Source organism: Caenorhabditis briggsae (assembly GCF_000004555.2).
Source record: "Caenorhabditis briggsae complete genome, chrV, whole genome shotgun sequence".
NCBI classification, from domain to species: domain Eukaryota; kingdom Metazoa; phylum Nematoda; class Chromadorea; order Rhabditida; family Rhabditidae; genus Caenorhabditis; species Caenorhabditis briggsae.
In genome coordinates, this window is record NC_013488.2 from 13,536,871 (window position 1) to 13,557,473 (window position 20,603).

Below are 20,603 nucleotides of genomic sequence, written 5' to 3' on the forward strand. Positions count from 1 at the left end.
CAAAAACATCGGTTTTCAAAGTCGATCATTTCCGCTCTCCAGAACATGAATATTAGTATTTGATACTCAGTATTCAATGAAATTTTACATTTCAGTCATTTTCTGAAAAAAATTTTTTGAGAAATTTTGAGAATTTTGTCCACCACTTGAATGGGAGATTTTATGACAATTTTGTAATATGATTCTTAATTTTTAAAAGAATATTTTGAGAAGAAACGCATTCCTTTCATTATGGTCCCAATACTACTGATTGCCTTCCAAACTTGTTGTCTGAATATTTCCCTTATTTTCTTGAAAGCGCAAGTACGAGCCAATTCTTAAACCTTCAGCCGCCGTTTTTTGAAAACCCCTCTCTCTATGTGATCTTGAGATATTATTCTGTTTACTTTGAGGTTTCAGCAGAATTATTTGTAGAAGGAATTTATGCTAAAGTTGAAATTTCTAAATTCCCAGCTCAACAACTGCAACTTCTTCACTTTGCAACTTTTTGCTTCCATCGGAGGTCTTTTCACTCAACTTGTCATTCTTTTTCTAGTTTTGCTTCCTGTCTTTCCACCCACAATTCTTCCAAAATGTTTCAGCCTCTTTTGCACAGGAAGCAATGTTTATGTTCCCGCGTTTTTATATCCTCCATAACTTTTTGCTTGTTTCCTCTTTCCATTTTATCATTTCAGTCCGTCACACGGACAACCCAAAAAGACAATGAAGAAGTCGTTTTCCTTTTTACTTATCTTTCTGTTCCAAATATTCCAAATCTCTCTATCTTTTGATTTTGGTGAGAATTTCGAAAATTCGTTTTTCGAAATTAACATTGATCGAGACCATCCGGATGATATATACAAAGAATTCGAAGACTTCATTGTGAAATACAAAAAGAGTTATAAAGATGAAATTGAAAAGAAATTCCGATTCCAACTATTCACTGCTACTCATAATAAAATTGGAAAGTGGGTCTTAATGAATTTTTGGGTATCATCCGTATTCGTTTGTATTCCAGAATGAATGAGCGTTCTGGGAAAATGGGACAAGACACGAAATTCGGTCACAATAAGTTCAGTGATAGAACCAAACAAGAAATGGATGTTGGTTTGATTTCAAGCCATCCAAGTTAAAAATTTATTCCAGAGACTCTTCTTCAAAATGGGTCCCAAGAATGATACAAATATGATTCCAATGTACGATCCATCAAAGCATCGTGTGAAGCGCCAAACCATTGATCTTCCCAAGAAATTTGATTTGAGAACTATAAAGCTAGGAGGAAGATATATCGTTGGAGATGCTAAGGACCAAGGTAATACTTCAAGAATTTCGCATTACCGTAAAATATGTATTAGAAGGGCTTGCCTCATTTTTCGTGGGGTATTTAAGGGGGGGTTGGGGGGGCTCATCAATCAGAGCGGCCCTTCTAATACCGGTTTTGAGGTAGTCCCATTTCTGAAACTTCAGGCGCATGTTCATCTTGCTGGGCATTTGCTGCAACTGCCCTAGCCGAAATCGCATATTCCGTTCATTTGAAGAAAATGGTGGTAAGTTTCACAGCTCTGGAGATCACCTGAGCCCCTGAATTTCAGACACTTTCCGATCAAGAAATCTGTGATTGTGCAGCTCAACACGGTCCAGCATGCAAAGGTGGACTACCAAATGATGGTCTAGAATACATCAAACAATTTGGTGTAACTTTGGAATCAGAATATCCGTATTCAGTGGAAAGATCAAATGAAACAGGCCATTGTGATGCGGACAAATACGAGCGGGAACTGAATTCATTGACATTGGATTATTATTCGATTGATCCATTTAATGCGGAATATCAAATCACCTATCATCTTGTTGCCCTTAAAACTCCAGTTTCGGTTGCCTTCAGAATTGGAGACGATTTCAACTTTTACAAAAGCGATGTTCTACAGTTTCCGGGTTGTGATCATGCAAAGGAGACACATTATCATTCTGGAGTTATTATTGGATTCGGAACAACAGTGAATTCATTGGGAAAAAAAGTCGACTATTGGATCTTCAGAAACTCTTGGAGTGGCGACTGGGGAGAAGCGGGACATGCACGAATTATTCGAGGAGAAGATTGGTGTGGAATAGAGTCACTCGGGACAGGTGCAAGAGTTCCAGAGTGAAATTCTGATAATCTTTTTCATTTTTTATGCGATTCGTTTGTTGAACTGAATAAATTCAAACTTCCCGCTTTATTTTTCTGGTGGGTAGCCTAGACCCCGACTTTCGTGTAGTCCTCGTGAACGATTTCTGAAAAAAAATTTTCATAAAAATTTTGCAAAATGGAGCCTGTTCTACAACCCTGGGATGATTCTCAAACAATTGCAAAGTCAAAAATCACAAGCAGAGTAAGTAGAAATCTCGCAAAACTTCAAAATTCGTTATTCATCAGGCCTCAATTCGAATTTTCGAGAAATATCCACTGAAAGAAGAAAATGTTTCAACTCTGTTCAGCACTGAAGAAATGGCTGGAGGAGAGCCAGAAGAGCTGTACAAACTGGTAGTTTATTTAATAAAATTTGAAAATCAATCCTTTTTTATTCAGTGCCGACAACTTCTGAACGTATGGAAATATGCCATATTCTTTCAACCGAAGCCTGAGAATTTTGCGAATCTTCTACAAGAGGTTCGATATACTTCACTAGCTTTTAAGAGCTTTTTTTCAGTCAAATTATCCGGCACCTGTAATCAAAGGGATTCTGGAAGCATACTCCTCCGAAACTTTCACAGAACTCGTAGAATCGCTTGCCTCATGCTCAAACTCGAACATCCCACGTGTCATTTCTACCGATTGGACTTGTCGTGCTGTTGCTCGACAGAATAACATAGCGTTTTCGGATCGAGAGGCAACTCTGACACTATCCACCGATAAAGGAGTGAAACAAGTAAATTTGTCTGCGAAGGAGCTCGAGAAATTGTACTGGACAGTCAGCAAAGTGCAAGAATCGCTAGATGGACTGTTGGAAAGATGATTATTAAAAATTCATGAAAACTAATCTATTACAAAGATCCTACGAAAATAAACATTGAATATGAAAAAAAAACAATTATTCGAAAATCAACAAGAAAGCACCCGCTAGAACCTAACAAAACAACAGAAAAACAGATTAGGAATTTCTCAAAAATTTGTCATAAGCCACGGGAAAAGTTTTAGCAGCTAACATGGCGAATCCAGCGTCTGATGGGTAGAGGAAGTGTTCAAGACTGACGAGGTCCGAGTGCGCCGAGTCTTCTGGAGTGTAAACTTCAGAAGCATCCTTTTTGGATTCGCTTTTTTCTGCGAGTTGGTATTGAGCACGTCCGAGTCGATTCAAAAAGTCATGACGAGATTTGATGACGCTGGGGGAGCATCGTAGTATGAATGGGTGCTCCAGAATAGTTTCGTTATTAACTCTCATAACATCTCGAACGTATTTATATGTTCTTGAAATCAGTTTGGAATCTGAAAGTTCAGCATAATCTAACTATACAAAAAAGAAGAGAGCTTACCCATCATAAAAAGCCTTGGATCCTTTTGAACAAGAGTTTTCATTTGATTCATGTCGAAATTCAATTCCTTCGTAAACATCTTAACAAGCCTCTCTAATGGTCCAGTTCCAAACATTATAATTCGGGGCTCTTTGACAATTATCTCCCTTGTCACTTTTGCAGACAGCTTGAATTGTTGTTGCAACCATCCGAGACGTGAATCGATCAACTTAACACTACAATTCAGCCAATATCGATACTCATTCACAATTTTCCGTCTTTCAGCTTTCGTGAATTTTTTCATCTCCAGATAATTGAGCCTCGTTTGCATATCATTAACAGATTGAAGCAGGAAAAATGGGTTTCTCGTCAGATATGCTCCAATTTCTTCGTTTTCAAAGCCGATTTCATTCTGCATCAATTCGATTTTCTGTCGAACATCTTTCATTTGTAATCGTAGAAGGTGTCTTCCGATTGAAGTCGTATTCTCGACTTCAGCTAGATCCACCCCAATGTCAACTAGAAACCGTAGAAGAGTAGAATGGTTTACAAATGGGACGAGAGAATGAGAGTGTACAGGAGGAAGGTCGGATGCATCAAACGGATGTGGATTCGATGGAGATGGTGGTTCAGTTAGGACAGAGTTATCGAGTTCTCCTTCCGTATAGTCAATTTTTCTATACGTTGCCTGTCCTGTAAATAATAAATAAAAAATACATTCTCTTGAATCAAATACCAGTTTCTGCTTTCATTTTCTTGATATTTTCCATATCAGACTGTGAGAATAATGTTCCCTCTTTCTCCTTCAAATCAGTCATCTGCCACTTTTCTTCAAAATTTTGCATAATTTCTCGATTCGTATCGTTTTCCTCTTCTGTGAACGCAGTTTGTAGACTTTTCTCAGTTACAGTACGAACTTGTTTCGGTGTTCCTACATCCGGTGGCTTTTTAGGTGTGATCTGGACTTTAAATATTTATGTCTTAGAATTTTAGATAATTTAATATACCATACAAACACTGCTTCTCTGCTGCTGTACTAAAAACATCGTAGTTCTACAAACACATCGCGTGATTGTACTTAGTAACGTCATCTGGAAGCTTTTGCAGATTGTGAGAGGTTTATTTAGTTTTCCATTCAAAAATTTAAAGTTCAGATAACCATTGTTCAGAAGACAAAAGGAAACAGATGCATAAATTGTTTTAATAGTCAGAATGATTTATTGGGAACCGAAAAAGACTGATAATTTTAACTGGGAAGCTTCAAAAATATACAAGATTTAAAATTTCTATCACCAGAGCTCCGGCCAGAGAGTTTGGAATGTTTTTTTTACAAAGTATGTCTTTCAAGTAGCTGATCGAGAACGAAACCAATGGCATAGTATGTGGTTGGCGCACCGAGACGATGTTGTGTGTACAGAGAAGCAAGATCGTTGAATCCGATGCGAACTTCTTCAATGTCTTCATCTTCTTCTTTTTCACAAATTCTCGCTTTACTGACGTCTACTGCATAGATAAACTGAGTGTCTCCAGACTGTCCGATTCCAGGAATACATTTGCCTTTGAGTTGGAAATCAGTTTCAGGGAGATCATAACCGAGATGCTTGACTGCGATTCGAATGAACTTCCGAGGATCGTCGTGTTGAGGAACTTTAGTGACCGCCGGTTCAAGCTGGAAAAATCGAATGACCTACTGATGTAGGTAATACTAGTTCTTACAGTATACGCCATGTTGGCGTCATAACTTGAAAAGTCGATCTCGTCCAAAGACTTGCCAATATTTTCCTCCATGGCTCGGCATTTTCCGATAAATACAGCTGAGAAACACACTTTCTTTGATAATGCTAAATTCAAAACTCACGAGGTCTCAACTTTTGCAATAGTATCAGCTGTCTTTTCGTCATATCCACCATGATGCAAGTCGCCGTGTCCGGACACAATGCGAGATCCCAGCTACGCGTTATTCCATGCTAAAAGAATTGGGCTTTTTTGGGAATTTTTTAAAAATTTACCATAGTAAAAGTCATTCTTTTCGGATTGTACCCATATTTCTTCTTATCGAAATCGGTTGTAAACTGAACGTTAGAGATGGGTTTCGGATTGTGAGGGATGAATTTATAATCGGATGGTGGGCTGGCAATCAGACCTTTCTGAAATAAGGTTGATTGCTCATGTTTTCAATTAATTGGATTCTTACTCTGTCTGGATTCAGAATGAAAAACCACCATTGCATTGCGAAGAGGACGCCTGGAGGACCCTTAACAACAGCATGGGTTTCTGGACGAGCTATAGCCAGTGCTTCCTCCGGTGTTAAGAACACTTTTGTGATAACCTCGCCGTCGTGAACATTGCCTCCTCCTTCGCTGATTTTCATGGATTCATCTACTTCAATATAATACACATACTGAAGACTTCCTGACTGATGCGCTCCAACAATAAATGTGGTTATATGAAGCAAATCTTCCGGATCAACACGATAACCACACTCTTCAGCAACCTCTTCAGATGCGATTTCAGCAGGAGTAAGTCCCTCTTTGTCTATAAGCCCCGCGCAAAGTTCCATCGTGAAGCCGAGTTCCGGGTCGTAGTTGTTCCAGTCGATCTCGTTGAAATCTTTTCCTTCATTCTCGGGAAGACGGGAGACATGACCAACGAAGACCGCTAAAAACATCTAAATCAGTGTCATGGGAGTCATTAATCCTCAACCTGGACGGAACTGCCGCACAAGCAAGAACTTATTGAGTCCTTTGTGAAATAGGATGATCGCAACACTGCCCATTTTCTTATTGAATTCACTTTCGCGAGATTTTCCGTCGATGGTATAGGTCATTTCCATGCCTTTCTGATATTTGGACACAAAGTCCGAAATAAAAGAGACATCACTGATTTTAGGTGATGACGTCATCTGCAAATCAGCATTTCTAGAGAAGAGCTAACCTACAGAAAGACACAGATAACATCTCATGATAAATTAACATTTTACTAAAACGAGGTTACAATCGAAAAAAGGAGAACGTTTATTTTGTGATTTTGTTCCATCAATCACTACACGCTTTGGGGAAATATATAAATTCAGAGTTCAGAAACAGGAAACATAGAGATTCGTACAAGGGAATTGAGAGAAATAAATGAAATCCGACTCAGAATGGGATGCGAGAGAGATAAAAATTGAAATTATAAGCTTGCTCAATCTTCATGTAGAACGCTGAACGTATGAGTCCGTTCATGCATCGTCTCATCGAATTCGCGTTCTTGCTCCAGATCAAGTGTCATTGCTGCCAAAAACGCTGGAATTGAGTTCCGCTCTCCAATGTATCTGAAAAATAATTAATTTTTAATTTTAAAATAACCAGCTACACAACGAAACATACTTCTTCATGAGGGGTTCCCATTTCCTGAGCATCTGTTCTGATGAATCGCTCTTCACATCTAGCATATCGATTCGAGAAGTTCCAAAGAAGTACTTGAAAACAAAATAGTTCTCGGATCCTCCTTCATATTCGCTTTGTACAGTACATATTCCTTCGTCGGCATCTTTCAATTTGATTTGAAGACCAGTTAGTGCAATACAAAGTTGGCGGAACTTGGAAGCAAGATCTTTATGAAGGTTGTAACTGTCCTCCAGAACCTTCTTCTCGCGTATGGCTATATCGAGACGCTCCTCCAATTCTGCGAACTGCTGCTCTCTGTACTGCTCTCCATCTGGGGCATCAGTCATCTTTCGTTTTCTACTTTCCGATGCTTGGAACTCTGCATGAGCCTCTTGTAACGGGTTCGTAGCCATGTGGAAGATCTGAGTATTGTTTCCTGCATCCGTTGGAGCAATTGATGAAGAAGGCACATCTGATTGAGTTGTAATGGTCTTGTTTAGCGCTTCGTAAAGGAGATTTTGATTTTCTTCTAACTGTCTTTTTAGCTCCTCGACTTCTGCCGTTTTTAATTCTAACTGTGCAGCAAATTGATCTCTGTCTGCCTCTAACTGTTGGCTCTTGACCCTCTCACTTGAGAATGCGTCTTCGAGACGCTCGTTTCGACGCTCGCAATCAGTACTTTCTCTCATGATTTTGGTCATTCGAGACGTGGCTGCAGCGAAGTCTTTCTCAAGCTGATTATTCTTCACAATGAGATCATTTAATCGGTTGATAAGCTTCAGTTGTTTAGCAGAATTGTCTTCTTCCGTGGAAATCTTCTCATCGATCTTGAAAATATCTCTCGCCTGACCCATTCGCATCGCCTGGATTTCTCCCTGAAACAAGAATCGTTTGGAATCTAAACATTGGATAAAGATCGAGAGTTTTCCATAAACTTACGAAAGTGTTATCCAGCTGCGATTGGAGAGTTTTGTTTTCGAATTCGAGCTCCCGATTCCTCTCTTCAACTAGAAGAGATTTATCTGCACGCCCAATTGATACATTTAAACGATCCTTAAGAACACTATTCTCCAGCAAAAGCCGTTGAATCTTATCGTCTTTCTCATAATCTATAAGTGATCGATTTGCAGCACATCGATCGGTCATCATGGTTTGGTCAAGCAAAGTGTTGTTAGGATCATCCAGAACTGTCAGATTGGATGCTGGAAAGAGCTTTCTTCGATTTACGTTAAATTTAAAATGGATTTACCTGGAAGAGTGAAGTTGGCGGAAGAAACATCAGCGCGTCTAGCTGCTTCAATCGTCGCAACTGGTGAGGCAACTCGACGTACTTCAAATACAGAACCTGAGTACTGTTGTAAACTTCCTGAAGCCAATTTTTCAACGGTTTCGTAATCATATTCGAAGTTTTCAAGAGATCTGAGCATTCTTTGCGGGATCTCATTGAGTTGAGCAACCTCTTGTTGGCTGTCGAACTTCCCATCATTGCTGACGTAAGACTGTACAGCCTCCAATTGAGCATTCGCGATAGTGTACCATGTGTAGTATTTCTTTCCGAAGCTAGTCCACATTTCTATGACTTGATTGAACTCTGTTACTGTCTCAACGTTCTCTCGCTTGAGTATTTCAATCTGCTCTTTCAATTCTATTACACTTTCTCGCATCGTCTCCAAGTCAATCATTTTTTCGGCCAGCTTCATATCCTTTGCTTTCTCGCTTTCTTTTAATCGACGATGCTCTTCTTCGAGAGCAGTCAGCCGTCGTTGTGCAGACTCTTTATCTTTTTTCGCGCTGGCCAATTCAAACGGGGCAGTGGAGACGACTTAATATTTACATATTTTTGATTGGAAAATTGAAAAAAAAAACTTACTCGGCGACAAAGTCATATCAAAATTCAGTTTCCGAGCTTCCACTGGGGCATGCTTTCTGAATGTTGACTGTCTAAGTTTTTTCTCGGTTTCTGCTTTTAATGGAAACTCCTTCTTGAATTGTTTCTGAATTTCATCCTTGAATAACATCGTTGCTTCAGACTCCTCATACTCATCATCGTCATAAACTTCATCATCGGAATTCATGCTGCAAGATATTCTTGGTTTCGATATATTTGTTGTCTAATTAAAACAACGATATTGTGAACGTTTTTGCTATTGGTTTCAAACAAACAGAAAACAAAGCGAACAGAAAAAAAATCAAAAGCTCCGCCCAGTTTTCTGTGCGGAGGCTGTCGTTGCAAGTCCGCCGCACACTTTCTTTCGTGATTAGTGGCTGACTGTTCTTCATTGATTTGAAGTGTTTTTTTTGGTAATTCGATTGGTTTCAGGCAAAATAGTTCGATAAATAGTATAAAACCTGAAACAAACATTTTATTTGATTTAAACAGTTATTTTTTCAAACATCAATGTTTATTGAATGATGCAAGGTGCGGAATTCAGGGTTCATTTACAGTTTAAACATGGATTTGGATTTGAAGATGACATATAAATTAGACAGACGAATGGGCGAAAAGAGTATCTTTAGGTCTGTAAAGCTTTCACATAAAGCTCTATTCCTTGTCAGCAGCAGTCTTCTTTGGAAGGAGAACAGCTTGGATGTTTGGAAGGACTCCTCCTTGAGCGATGGTGACTCCGGCCAACAGTTTGTTCAACTCCTCGTCGTTACGAACAGCGAGCTGGAGATGGCGTGGAGCGATACGAGTCTTCTTGTTGTCACGAGCAGCGTTTCCAGCGAGCTCGAGCACTTCAGCAGCAAGGTATTCGAGGACAGCGGCCAAGTAGACCTGGAAAATATTTTGATTCAAAAACGAGTGTTTACCCATGATGTGGTTTCCAATAATAGACTTGACGAGAACAATAATATAAAGTTAGCATCACCTACAGTAACCCGAAAGTTTTATTCTGAAAAGAAACTCACCGGGGCTCCGGCTCCAACACGTTGGGCATAGTTTCCTTTACGGAGAATACGATGAAGACGTCCGACTGGGAACTGGAGTCCGGCTCTCGATGAACGAGACTTGGCCTTTCCTCCGGTCTTAGCTTTTCCTCCCTTTCCACGTCCAGACATGATTGAAGAAGTTCTGGAAAAAAGTAACGAATGGGATAAATGGATGATTTGGAAGCAAGAGAGAAGCAAAAAAGTAGGACAAGCAGGCAAAGGAATCGATCCGAAAAACGCTTTCGCGACACGCGCTCGCTTCTCCTTTTATACATTTCGTCCGGTGGGGGCGGAGCCTTGTTCTCGGTGGCGAGAGGAGGAGGCCACCGCTGGCGCAGTATAAAAGCGAAACGCGACGCACACGCGAAGCACTAGTGAAACTACATCGATTCGTCTCGTTTCGTTTTTCCTCTTCTCTCTGTACAATGGCCCCACCAAAGCCATCCGCTAAAGGAGCTAAGAAGGCTGCCAAGACCCAGAAGCCAAAGACTGACAAGAAGAGAAAGCATGCCAGAAAGGAATCCTACTCCGTCTACATCTACCGTGTCCTCAAGCAGGTTAGTTTGACCCAGAAATGATGTTATTTAGAAAATTACGAAATATATAATATTCCAGGTTCACCCAGATACTGGAGTCTCCTCGAAGGCCATGTCCATCATGAACTCCTTCGTCAACGACGTCTTCGAGCGCATCGCCTCCGAAGCTTCTCGTCTCGCCCACTACAACAAACGCTCCACCATCTCATCTCGTGAAATCCAGACCGCCGTCCGTCTCATCCTTCCAGGAGAGCTTGCCAAGCACGCCGTCTCCGAAGGAACCAAGGCTGTGACCAAGTACACCTCCAGCAAGTAATCCGATTGATGATCTCCCAATAATAAATTCCTGTCATCTTCATTGATCCCTATATTTATTTGTGAACTTGAATATTTACCATCTATTTAATCAATAAACCATTAAAACTTTGATACTGTTCTTCTGGGAAGTATTCTGGGAACCAGGTGGCTATGAAGAGACTCCGCCCCTCCACCGTAGAAGGGGTCATAAGGAGGGCGCAACAGCGGAATTTTGTGTCAGTCTGTCTGCCTACACCCAACGTCAATTATGCCAAAGAACACCAAGAAGAGCCAAGGAAACAAGAAGCTCCAGCTCAGCGATAAGCAGTTCGCGGATCTGCTAAAAGAGGTAAATATTTCTTTAACTGTTTAAATTTGAGCTAGAACTGTTATAACAGTTGTTACAGTAGCCACTAACAATTCCAATTTTCAATTCGACAAACTGTTTCGCAAGATTTATTGATTTCAGATTGGTGGTGGTCTTCCAGAAGGCTTGGCTCTCGACCCAGCTCTTCTCGGCGCTCTTCGTCAAGCCACAAACGATCAGTTCAACAAGGTGGCCACTGAGAAGTATGGAGAGATTCCATCCGATGAGGAGGAAGAAGAGATGGAATCCGAACAACAACAACAGTCGACTTCTGGACAGAAGAACGATCAGCAAGGAAGCTCCAACAATGCCTAATTTCTAACCGAAGTTTGAACCATTTTTATTGATCTCTAAATCACTGTTTCAATAAATATACTCATACACAGTCGCATTTTTCTTTAACCACATCACACAATTCAGATTTTCCTCTGCCTCTTCTCCATATTCAATACACACATCTCTAGTCGTCGAGTTTTTTGAACAGATTTCCCGCGTCTTTCCATCGCGTTGCACGCCATGCCGTCGGGTTTGCGTATCTTTCGGGCATCTGGCGCTTCTCCAGTATGTGTCCCCGCAGGGTGGTTAGGTTTGGCTCCGCCCATGTCCAACGGAGAGAGAGGAGTATATAAGCCAAGAAGGGGTACGTGACGTTTGTCTGTTTACCACCGTTATTCTTCTTTCTTAAACTAAATTTTAACAATGTCCGGACGTGGAAAGGGAGGAAAAGGTCTTGGAAAGGGAGGAGCTAAACGCCATCGCAAAGTCCTTCGTGACAACATCCAAGGAATCACTAAGGTAAGAATTTCTACTTTTTGGCTGGAGCTTATAAGCTTGTTTATCACAAATATCAATTTTCAGCCAGCTATTCGCCGTCTCGCTCGTCGTGGTGGAGTCAAGCGTATCTCCGGACTCATCTACGAGGAAACTCGTGGAGTACTGAAGGTGTTTCTTGAGAATGTCATCCGTGACGCCGTCACCTACTGTGAGCACGCCAAGAGAAAGACCGTCACAGCGATGGACGTCGTCTACGCTTTGAAGCGCCAGGGAAGAACTCTTTACGGATTTGGTGGATAAATCCTCTCCAATTTTTGTATCCCATGTAATATAATATAAGTTAAGCTCTGTCATGAAACAAGAACTCATAAAAATCACTAATAAATATTTATATTTCAATTTTTTCATTAAATTGCTAATTACATTAAAAGCCATGGCTACCGTAAATATCACATGAGAAACTGTAATCTGGAGAAAAGAGAAAAAATACACCGATTGCACAGAAAAGTGAATAAAATGCAACAAAATAATATTTATAAACTTTTTAAACCGCTTCTTCAGCTGCATCTCCATCTCGTCCCAACAACTTGATCTCGTCAGACTTTGCCTGGCTGGCTGGAGATGCTCCAGAATTTTTCTTATCCATAACCCGCTTTTGGACGTAGGTGTACGCGGCAGATCCAAACAACACGACAAAGTTGCTTGTCCACCTGAAAATTTCAGATGAAATTTTGAAAAAATCGTTACAGACTTACCATAGAAGAGTTTTCAGCTCGGAGTACCACATGACAGCCATCACAGTTTGCGTAGCCGCCTTTGCAGTTCCCGAAATGTTATGAGTCAATGGAGATGTTGCTTGAATCTGCCAGCCAGTGACGTAGCCCATCATGAAGCCGAAGACACCACCAAGAGTCATCAGAATCCAGAAAGTGGTATCGAAAAGATTGTCGAAGTAGAACACGGCTCCAAACTCTCCATTGAAAAGCATCAGCGGGAGGAACAAAACCAATGCATTCAGGTTGTTGTACATTGTGAGACGCCACAGACAGTCACCAACGGATGAGAGTACTCTGAAAGTTACTTTTGGATCTACTTTAACCTATTGAAACACTTACTTTCTAGTATAGATAGCATTAAGAGCAACTGAGAGACTCGCTAAAACTCCGAAAATAACTCCAGTATACGATAAAGATCCAGTTGCTCCTTCTTGATCCACTCCCAAAAAGAATCCGAAAATAATGAGGCCACAACAAGCGATCGCTTGTCCTGATGTCTTTTGTCCGAGGATCAGATAAGTACAGACGACGTTGAATACCGTCGTCAAACTGCGACCCACGTAGTAGAAACTGACGCCGACATATTTAAGACATAGGTTGTTGAATGAAATCATAGCGACAAAGACCACAGAAAGCGGTAACACTTCTCTGCTGATTTTGGCATCAATTGGCATAGATGGGAACTTGAAGATGCCATAATTTTTGGAAATTTTGCTTAACAGGAGGCATAGAAATACAGTAACCAGGCATTGATACCATGTGATGAAGAGAGGAGCGTCGAGCTGGAAAACTGGGAATCCGTAGTTCAGTCGTTCTATTGAGTACCTTACCTTCACACTAGACAGAAGATATTTGTTCAGGAAGACTAATCCAATTGAAAAGATCCTGGAAAACAAGATTTCTATTTGAGAAAAACTGAAAAAAACTTACCAATAGGCTGAAACTGCTGTTATAACTTGTTTATAGCTCTCCCATTTTGTTGGATTCTCCCGATTCCTCATGGTTGTGAAGCGGTTTAAACTGAAAAATTTGGGGTTGAATAATGGTTGTCAACGGAGAAGGGGAGGGCAAACACATAATGCGTGGAAAACGCAGTGGTGGAAGAGAATAAGCTAAACACTCGTCCACCATCCAAACCTAGGCCATCGCCAGAAATGATTGCCGCGGGTGTAGCGACATGAGTACATACGCACGCTTTGCTTGTTTCATCAGCCTTTGTTCAATTTTGAATATTTATCATTCGATTTAAACTATTTATAGGTGAGAAATCGATACGATGAAACTACTGCTGAATAGATGAGCTAAACAAAATGTATACTACAAACTTTGAAAAACAAGTTTAAACTTTTATTATTTATCGATATTTTCTAAAAATTTCAATTTCGAAATTTGAGCAACCTATTTAATAACCACCAGCTTTTTCCGATTAATGCGAGCTTTAAAAATTTGTTCGCTGAAATATATTTCGGCACAAAAAATAGATGAAAATCGAGGAAAGAAGCGGAAATTCAGTTTCTTGCAAGAATCTCAAAAAGAAAAAGTCAAGAAAAAAAACTCAAAAACCATTCTGTGCATACACACGACGAGCAACTGCAGATTTCTACTATTACAGTAATCCCTGAGATTTTTCTGTCGCCGGTTTTCGTTCACCGATGTTCGATTTTTCAAGCGCTCCTGATTTCTGTAAAGCCTCAAAGATATCTAAATATTTCTGTTCATATTTCAAAAGTTACATGACTTAAAAAAAAAGATTTTTCTGAATCTCAAAAAGATGTCTCGAAAAAAAAACTCAAAACCATTATGTGCATACACACGACGAGCAACTGCAGATATCTACTGTTACAGTAATCGCTGATTATTTTTTCTGTCGCCGGTTTTCTTATGCTTGTCTAAGAAAAAAAGGTTAGAGAATATTTTTTGCAGTCTGAATACGGTAGCGATATCGAAGCGGAGAGCCTAAATAGCACACAAACGGTGCAGACACTTTTTCTCTCCGTCTCAACCTTTTTTTCTCAGACAAGCATAATCGCTATCGCCAATTTTTCAATTTTTCGAGCGTTCCTGATTTCTGGAAAGTCTCAAGATATCTATTTCCGTTATTAACTATTGTTCAGCTTGGATGTATGATAATGTTCACTTTATTACGATATATTCACTCATTCTCACAGAATGTGTAAATCTGTATCACTTCTCTCCCGATTGATTCGTTTTCGAAGCTTCTGTTTATCCAGGAACACTTGAACTCCGACGCCGCGCTTGGCAGAGTTAGTGTAACGAGTCGCTGGTGGCAGCTGACTGATACATAACGACGAACACTCGAAAAGTAGCTCTTTAACCAAATGCTAAATCGAGGACCGATTGAGCGAGAGAGTGGTGGCAAGAAGCGGTCATAAATCTATGCATCGGTATAGTCTCTAGTGACCAATTCAACAGGATCCAGTAATATTCACTCATTGTGAGAGAATTGTTTACGTCACTCCTCTTCGTTTCTTTGTTTCCTATTCAAATGTACTGGAATTCTCTTCTTTTGTGTTCATTTCCTTCAAAAGAATGAATTTGTGGATTCTGGGCCACAAAACAGAGATAAGTAACACATTCCAGCCATTCTCTATTCGTTCGAAGCTTCGTCTCCGTATGCTCTTTTTTCTTTGGCTCTCTGCCACTCTCAATGTCTTCAACTCTATCGCCGCTCCGCTCATTTTATCAAATCTTCTCGCCACCGCCGTTGTCGAATGAGGAGAAAGAGAAGGGCTGCGCCCCATTCCTCTCAGTTTCCGCCGCCTTTCCTTTCTTCTTCTCCTTGTCTTCACCGCCTCTAAATTCCATTTCCGTACAAATGCAAAATTCCTCACATTTCATCATCATTATCATTATTACAGATGGCGAATATTCTTCGTCGACTGCGGAGATCCAGCAAGAAAGCTGCCAAGTTTCGATTCACAGTCACTCTTCAGGTAGGTTCTAAAATCGCCCAGGTTTTTTTAAAATCATATCTTCTTTTAGGAACTTCAACTTTACACCGACGAAAAATGGAAACCCGAAAACCTTGTAGTATCATTCGTCCATCGGTAAGTGTTACATTTTCTTATCATCGAGTGTGTCAAACGTCAAAAAAGTCTTTGGAACATTGTTGCAAGACGGAAAAGGACTGTAGTTTCGGAATTCGAATTGCTATAGGATTTTCCATCTGAAACCCGAAAATTAAATTCAACAATTCGAAAAAATCCTTTCCAGCCGTCGAAAAGTGTCTTCCAAAGAAAGAAGATGGGAACAATCATACTCAGATGTCAACAAATGTGTGATAATGTGGCCCGAGCAGATGACAGAGAACGTGGATATTCTGACAACTCTCTACCGTACTCCAGATGATGATACATTTGAAGATAAAGAATGGACAATCGTTATCGAAGAGCTCACAGCAAAAGGAAAACGAAAAGCCATCGCTGCAGTACCCATCAACGTTCGACTATTCATCCTGGACCTTCCTGAACATAAAAGTGAACTGAAACTCAAACTACGTCCACTGTCGCCTCATTTGAAAATGTGCTCCTTGATCATTCTTCTCGGCAGCACACTAATTTCAGAGGTTAGTGGAGATGATGTGAGTGTCAGCTCGTCGGCGGCAGCGTCCTTCGTTGAGAAAGTACCAGTGCCAGAGGATGAAGTGGATGCGAGTGTCAGAGATCCGAGGACAGCGGGTAATTAAAAAATTTCGAAACATTTCATTTTGAATAGGAGAAAGTCGAAAAAATTGAACGTTTTCCAGCTGCCATACAACAAATCGACTCAACAGCCACAAAGATCAAAGAATGGGCGAATGAGAAGAAGGAAGCATCTCCAGCAGTTCCAGCACACCGAAAACCATCTGAAGAATCAGGAGAATTAGCAAAAAGTAAGTTTTCGATGATTCTTCTATTTAGAAAGTGTTAAAAACCAGTTCTTAGTTTTTATAAAACCTATTATTTTGAAAAATGCGATTTATAAAGAATCTATAACAAATTTCGTCAACTTTTTTTCAGTTCGACCTCAATGGCGAGTTTCCGCAGAAGAGGAGAAATCATCTCAACAAGCATCAGCTCCAACACCAACAGCTCCAGCAGCACCCATCGCCACCAACAGACACAGTCGATCAAGTCGTGCCTCAACGGAAGAAAAAACGGCGACAACCACAGAATTCCGAGTGGACTCTTACTCTCGGCCTGTTCCAGTTGCGACGCCAATAAGTGCAACGCCTTCATACCTTCAAAGTGGATCTATGCATAGAGGGTATTATTTTTAACTTAAAACTTCTATCAAATTCTGCTTTCAGAAGATCCAACTCGCCACGTGCTCCATCTCGAGACGCAGTCCCACAACCTGTTTCAGGGGAGACTCTTCTTTCGTGGTGCCAGAGGGTTACTAATGGATATTCACATGTTAAAATCAATGACTTTACGTAAGCCATTTTATTTCAAATCTTGGTCAGTAACTAATGTATTTTTTCAGAAAATCCTGGAAGAATGGACTAGGATTATGTGCAATCCTGCATACGTATCATCCGGAATTAATTGGTGATTACGAATCTCTTGATATCTCAAACAACATGTCAGGCCAAAAAGAGAATGTTCAAAAAGCGCTGGATGCCATGTCTATGATGGGACTCACTGACATTCCGACTGTCGATATGTTCATTACACCAGATCGAAAACAAATCGAACTACTCCTCCAACGCCTTCGTCGCGTTTTCGAAGGATGTGAAGACGGATCCACTCCAGCTAGTGCTTCGGATCATCGAATCTCTAGAACTTTTGGAATGACTGAAACGGAAGAGAAAGTTGTGGCAATGATTGCGGAATTAAGAAACAAAAAGGATCTGGAAGATGCTGTAGATTACACAAACATTCCTGATCAAGTAGAAGCACCAGTGACTCCACAATTAGCAAGTCGGAATCCAGCCTTGAATCAGCCTATCGACGATGACGATGACGATGCGGAAACGTCTAATATGAGATTTGAAAGAAGTAATGTGAGCATCACAATGGTCACACCAGGAGTTGGAACTATTCGTGCTTCGGTGAGTATTTAAAGAGGGACTTCGAACAAAAATTTTAATTATTTTTTAATACATCAAAATAGATTCATATAGCAAACGAAAAGAAATTATTTTTGAAAAACCTCGAAAAAGCGCCTGAAACAGCGAAAAACGACTTAGTTCTCGTCCATTACTGAAAACTTCTGGAAGGTTCTCGATTCTTTTCTTGAATCCCCGCCATAACTTAAAACTCTGTTTTCCATTTTCGACACCTTTCTAGGGCTACTCTAGAATTTTCCGTTATGGTTGGAATTTAAAAAACAATTCCAGAATGGACGAGATCTGAGATTTCTTCAATACTTGAATGTTTCGAGGTTTCGTGGATTTTCTTGAATTTTTCATTGTTTTTCGCATCTACCCTAAACATTTTGATGCAATAAAAATCATTTTTCTTGATCCAGTTTTTAAATTTGAAATAAGAATTTTCTAGTTACGATAACTCTCCCCTTCTCTAAAATATATAAATTTCCTCATATTTCCTAGAACCGGGCATCACCATCAAAACGAGATGAACTGCGTCAAAGAGCTCGCGAAATGCTCGAAAAGTCCACAACAAACCAGTCGGCAACACCAAACTCACGCAAAGGAAGCGACGAAGAGAGGCGGCGCGAAGAGGTCAGACGACTGCTCAACGAAAAACAGTCAACGGGTTAGTTTTGAATTTATAAAAACAGTTTTCCCTGCTGTGATTGTAGTGTATGTTCTGTTCGTATTGTGTGCTCTTCCCCGTTTTCAGCCATCCCCTCTACTTCGTCCTCACCCTACCCAACGTTCCGTCGTATAAACGGATCCAACACAGATTTGCGTCGTATTGGTTGGTGTTTATTTTCTTTTTCTACCCTTTTGATTTTCCTCCATTATTATTGGTATTGTGATTGGAGTGCAGTGTAACATTCTTACAGAACTCGATGTGCACAAATTCAAAAAGCGTGATCCATCACCAACACTCGTCCGCAAGCAATGTACTGTATCTCGATATTTGTAGTCGTATAATAATCCAACACTGGGTCAAAACATCAAATTTCAATATTTTCTAATTTTCAGATGATCCAAATGACACCCCACATGTCCCAGCGATTGGAAGGAGGACAAATGGCAATCGGGTAAATTGTCTATCAAATGTCTATCAAGACAAAACTTCTAACTTTCAATCTCATCGACATATTTCGTTTAGTTCTTTGTTCTTCTTCTTATTTTCCATCACCATAGTCTTTATTTTATATATGTTGTGCTCTTCTTCACGTGTTGTGCTCACATTACAGAACGATCCTGCAACACCTTCGACGTTTGACCGAGTGAAAAGATATGGTAGTATGCGAAGTGCTGAGCTGAAAGAATCCTTACAGTTGATGGCTAAACAATACGGATATATGGTTTGTGATGTTGTAATATTGTTCATGAAGCTTCAACGATAATCAACAAAATTACTAATTCCAAAAATGTAGATACAAGTTTGAACCATGTTGGCTTCCAGGGGAACGATTATGAACTATCTTCGCAAGACGCTCCAGCGACACCAAGTAAAAAGTTCTCGTCCCAATGGGAGAAAGATGTAGATGACGTCGAAGGAACCGCCCAGGAGCTTGTTCGTATCGACGAACGTATATCGGACATCACCCGTCAAGCTGAAGTCAGCTCTCTTAAATCTATTACTGATAAAGTTTAATTTTGTAGAGCATCCAAGACAAAATTCGTGAAACCGAAGTGGGAAGTTCGGAAGAGGAAATGCTCACCGCGTCTTATCTTCAGTTGACCAATGAGCGAAACACTCTGGTCCATCGTCAGGAGTACTATAACATCATCGAGACGATTCGTCCGACTATTGCTGAAATCGAGGATTTGACACGACAGATTGACGAGATTACTCAAATTGCTGACGACTTCCCACGTTCCGATGAGAATAAGAGAGCAACTGATAAGCTGATGGAGGAATACAGTAATGCAATGAAAACGAAAAGTAATTTGGTACGAAAGCTATTTGCAACCGAAGAAGAAATGTGAGTTTTTTTTGTGTCAATTCGGCTTCTCGACGTTTCCGAACCCGACACTTCAGAAACGTTTCAGAACTATTCTGTATCTTTGCATAGTTGTTTTTTCACATCAAATGAGTATTGCTCATTTTAATTTGTTGTTTTTTCCGCTTTCTATTTGTTCTCATCCACCGTACTCCGAATAATGATAAGTTCATACTCGGAATCTCACCAAAAATCTTTCAAAAGTTGAATATTTCAAAAAACAGTTTCATTGCTGAATGTATGTAAAGATGAAACTCACATTCGCTGGCAAATTTTTTTGCGTTCTTTTAGACTGTCTAAATTAGACACCTTTTTAAAAATTTCATTTTTTTTTCGACTTTTTGAGAGTTTCCGAGTGTGAACGTATCATTGTTTGGAGCACGGTAGATCGAATGAAAAAGCAGAAAGCAAAACAAATAAAAATGAGCAATACTCATTTGATGTGCAAACATGCAGAAAGGTTCAGAAACGTTGGGTTCTGAAACGTCCAGGAGCTGCTTTTTTTGCTTCAGATCATTTTTGAACATGGATTTTTCAGCGAGGAAGACTCGGATCGTCTGAAAAATCTGACACTTGACAGAGCAACACGCTTCGTCCGTGGAATCGATCAGCCAGTTTCCGCATCGAAACGACTGATTCAATGGTGGCGTCGTTAGAAATCTTTCAAACGATTCTCAATAAATACGGGTTCCTTTTTTTCCCTCTTCTTTGTCCATTAGCACCCTCAGCCTCGTTTTTCTTTGTTTTCTTTCCAAATTCTTTTTTAATCAAAACTCAAATAGTCCTCCCTCTAATCGTGATAACAATCAAATTCTTCTCCCTCCCCTCTCCTCTACATCTTCTTGCTATGTGTATATTTTTGTATTCAGTTTTTCTCCCCACTCGGTGCACAAAAGATCCAAATGCTTTCAGCTTTCAAAATTAAAAAAGAATCAGAGTTTTATAATGAAAATCAAAAATTTTATTCATTGAAAAAAGTTTTGACAAAAAAATAAGG

At 40.1% G+C, this 20,603-nt stretch overlaps 11 protein-coding genes across 11 annotated transcripts; 6 read left to right on the top strand and 5 right to left on the bottom strand.

Moving 5' to 3' along the window:
• Nucleotides 1–702: 702 nt before the first annotated feature.
• Nucleotides 703–2,126, top strand: Cbr-tag-329 (the record flags this gene model as incomplete). The annotated part of the gene is made up of 5 exons (XM_002637519.1): nucleotides 703–947; nucleotides 998–1,082; nucleotides 1,126–1,291; nucleotides 1,447–1,526; nucleotides 1,572–2,126. 5 exons carry the CDS (start codon nucleotides 703–705, stop codon nucleotides 2,124–2,126), a joined length of 1,131 nt encoding a protein of 376 aa, XP_002637565.1.
• A 159-nt stretch (nucleotides 2,127–2,285) lies between these two features.
• Nucleotides 2,286–2,975, top strand: CBG19299 (the record flags this gene model as incomplete). Its single annotated transcript, XM_045238000.1, has 3 exons — nucleotides 2,286–2,351; nucleotides 2,396–2,629; nucleotides 2,670–2,975. The coding sequence occupies 3 exons, from the start codon at nucleotides 2,286–2,288 to the stop codon at nucleotides 2,973–2,975; spliced, it is 606 nt and encodes a 201-aa protein (XP_045096742.1).
• A 135-nt stretch (nucleotides 2,976–3,110) lies between these two features.
• CBG19300 lies at nucleotides 3,111–4,562 on the bottom strand (the record flags this gene model as incomplete). Its single annotated transcript, XM_002637521.1, has 4 exons — nucleotides 3,111–3,445; nucleotides 3,493–4,164; nucleotides 4,208–4,430; nucleotides 4,479–4,562. The coding sequence occupies 4 exons, from the start codon at nucleotides 4,560–4,562 to the stop codon at nucleotides 3,111–3,113; spliced, it is 1,314 nt and encodes a 437-aa protein (XP_002637567.1).
• Nucleotides 4,563–4,798: 236 nt separating this feature from the next.
• CBG19301 lies at nucleotides 4,799–6,373 on the bottom strand (the record flags this gene model as incomplete). The annotated part of the gene is made up of 6 exons (XM_002637522.1): nucleotides 4,799–5,140; nucleotides 5,188–5,285; nucleotides 5,330–5,438; nucleotides 5,481–5,618; nucleotides 5,666–6,129; nucleotides 6,175–6,373. 6 exons carry the CDS (start codon nucleotides 6,371–6,373, stop codon nucleotides 4,799–4,801), a joined length of 1,350 nt encoding a protein of 449 aa, XP_002637568.1.
• Nucleotides 6,374–6,654: 281 nt separating this feature from the next.
• On the bottom strand, nucleotides 6,655–8,914 carry Cbr-mdf-1 (the record flags this gene model as incomplete). The annotated part of the gene is made up of 5 exons (XM_002637523.1): nucleotides 6,655–6,784; nucleotides 6,840–7,714; nucleotides 7,779–8,041; nucleotides 8,089–8,661; nucleotides 8,710–8,914. The coding sequence occupies 5 exons, from the start codon at nucleotides 8,912–8,914 to the stop codon at nucleotides 6,655–6,657; spliced, it is 2,046 nt and encodes a 681-aa protein (XP_002637569.1).
• Nucleotides 8,915–9,381: 467 nt separating this feature from the next.
• CBG19303 lies at nucleotides 9,382–9,899 on the bottom strand (the record flags this gene model as incomplete). The annotated part of the gene is made up of 2 exons (XM_002637524.1): nucleotides 9,382–9,615; nucleotides 9,750–9,899. The coding sequence occupies 2 exons, from the start codon at nucleotides 9,897–9,899 to the stop codon at nucleotides 9,382–9,384; spliced, it is 384 nt and encodes a 127-aa protein (XP_002637570.1).
• A 296-nt stretch (nucleotides 9,900–10,195) lies between these two features.
• CBG19304 lies at nucleotides 10,196–10,622 on the top strand (the record flags this gene model as incomplete). The annotated part of the gene is made up of 2 exons (XM_002637525.1): nucleotides 10,196–10,327; nucleotides 10,386–10,622. 2 exons carry the CDS (start codon nucleotides 10,196–10,198, stop codon nucleotides 10,620–10,622), a joined length of 369 nt encoding a protein of 122 aa, XP_002637571.1.
• Nucleotides 10,623–10,871: 249 nt separating this feature from the next.
• Nucleotides 10,872–11,285, top strand: CBG19305 (the record flags this gene model as incomplete). The annotated part of the gene is made up of 2 exons (XM_002637526.1): nucleotides 10,872–10,952; nucleotides 11,073–11,285. 2 exons carry the CDS (start codon nucleotides 10,872–10,874, stop codon nucleotides 11,283–11,285), a joined length of 294 nt encoding a protein of 97 aa, XP_002637572.1.
• Nucleotides 11,286–11,669: 384 nt separating this feature from the next.
• On the top strand, nucleotides 11,670–12,044 carry CBG19306 (the record flags this gene model as incomplete). Its single annotated transcript, XM_002637527.1, has 2 exons — nucleotides 11,670–11,765; nucleotides 11,829–12,044. 2 exons carry the CDS (start codon nucleotides 11,670–11,672, stop codon nucleotides 12,042–12,044), a joined length of 312 nt encoding a protein of 103 aa, XP_002637573.1.
• Nucleotides 12,045–12,288: 244 nt separating this feature from the next.
• Cbr-nstp-10 lies at nucleotides 12,289–13,521 on the bottom strand (the record flags this gene model as incomplete). Its single annotated transcript, XM_045238002.1, has 5 exons — nucleotides 12,289–12,454; nucleotides 12,500–12,814; nucleotides 12,860–13,302; nucleotides 13,351–13,405; nucleotides 13,451–13,521. 5 exons carry the CDS (start codon nucleotides 13,519–13,521, stop codon nucleotides 12,289–12,291), a joined length of 1,050 nt encoding a protein of 349 aa, XP_045096743.1.
• A 1,878-nt stretch (nucleotides 13,522–15,399) lies between these two features.
• On the top strand, nucleotides 15,400–20,262 carry Cbr-ehbp-1 (the record flags this gene model as incomplete). Its single annotated transcript, XM_002637529.1, has 13 exons — nucleotides 15,400–15,474; nucleotides 15,524–15,588; nucleotides 15,755–16,218; nucleotides 16,287–16,412; nucleotides 16,540–16,786; nucleotides 16,830–16,955; nucleotides 17,006–17,573; nucleotides 18,075–18,240; nucleotides 18,328–18,405; nucleotides 18,636–18,964; nucleotides 19,066–19,221; nucleotides 19,266–19,588; nucleotides 20,145–20,262. The coding sequence occupies 13 exons, from the start codon at nucleotides 15,400–15,402 to the stop codon at nucleotides 20,260–20,262; spliced, it is 2,841 nt and encodes a 946-aa protein (XP_002637575.1).
• Nucleotides 20,263–20,603: the final 341 nt, after the last annotated feature.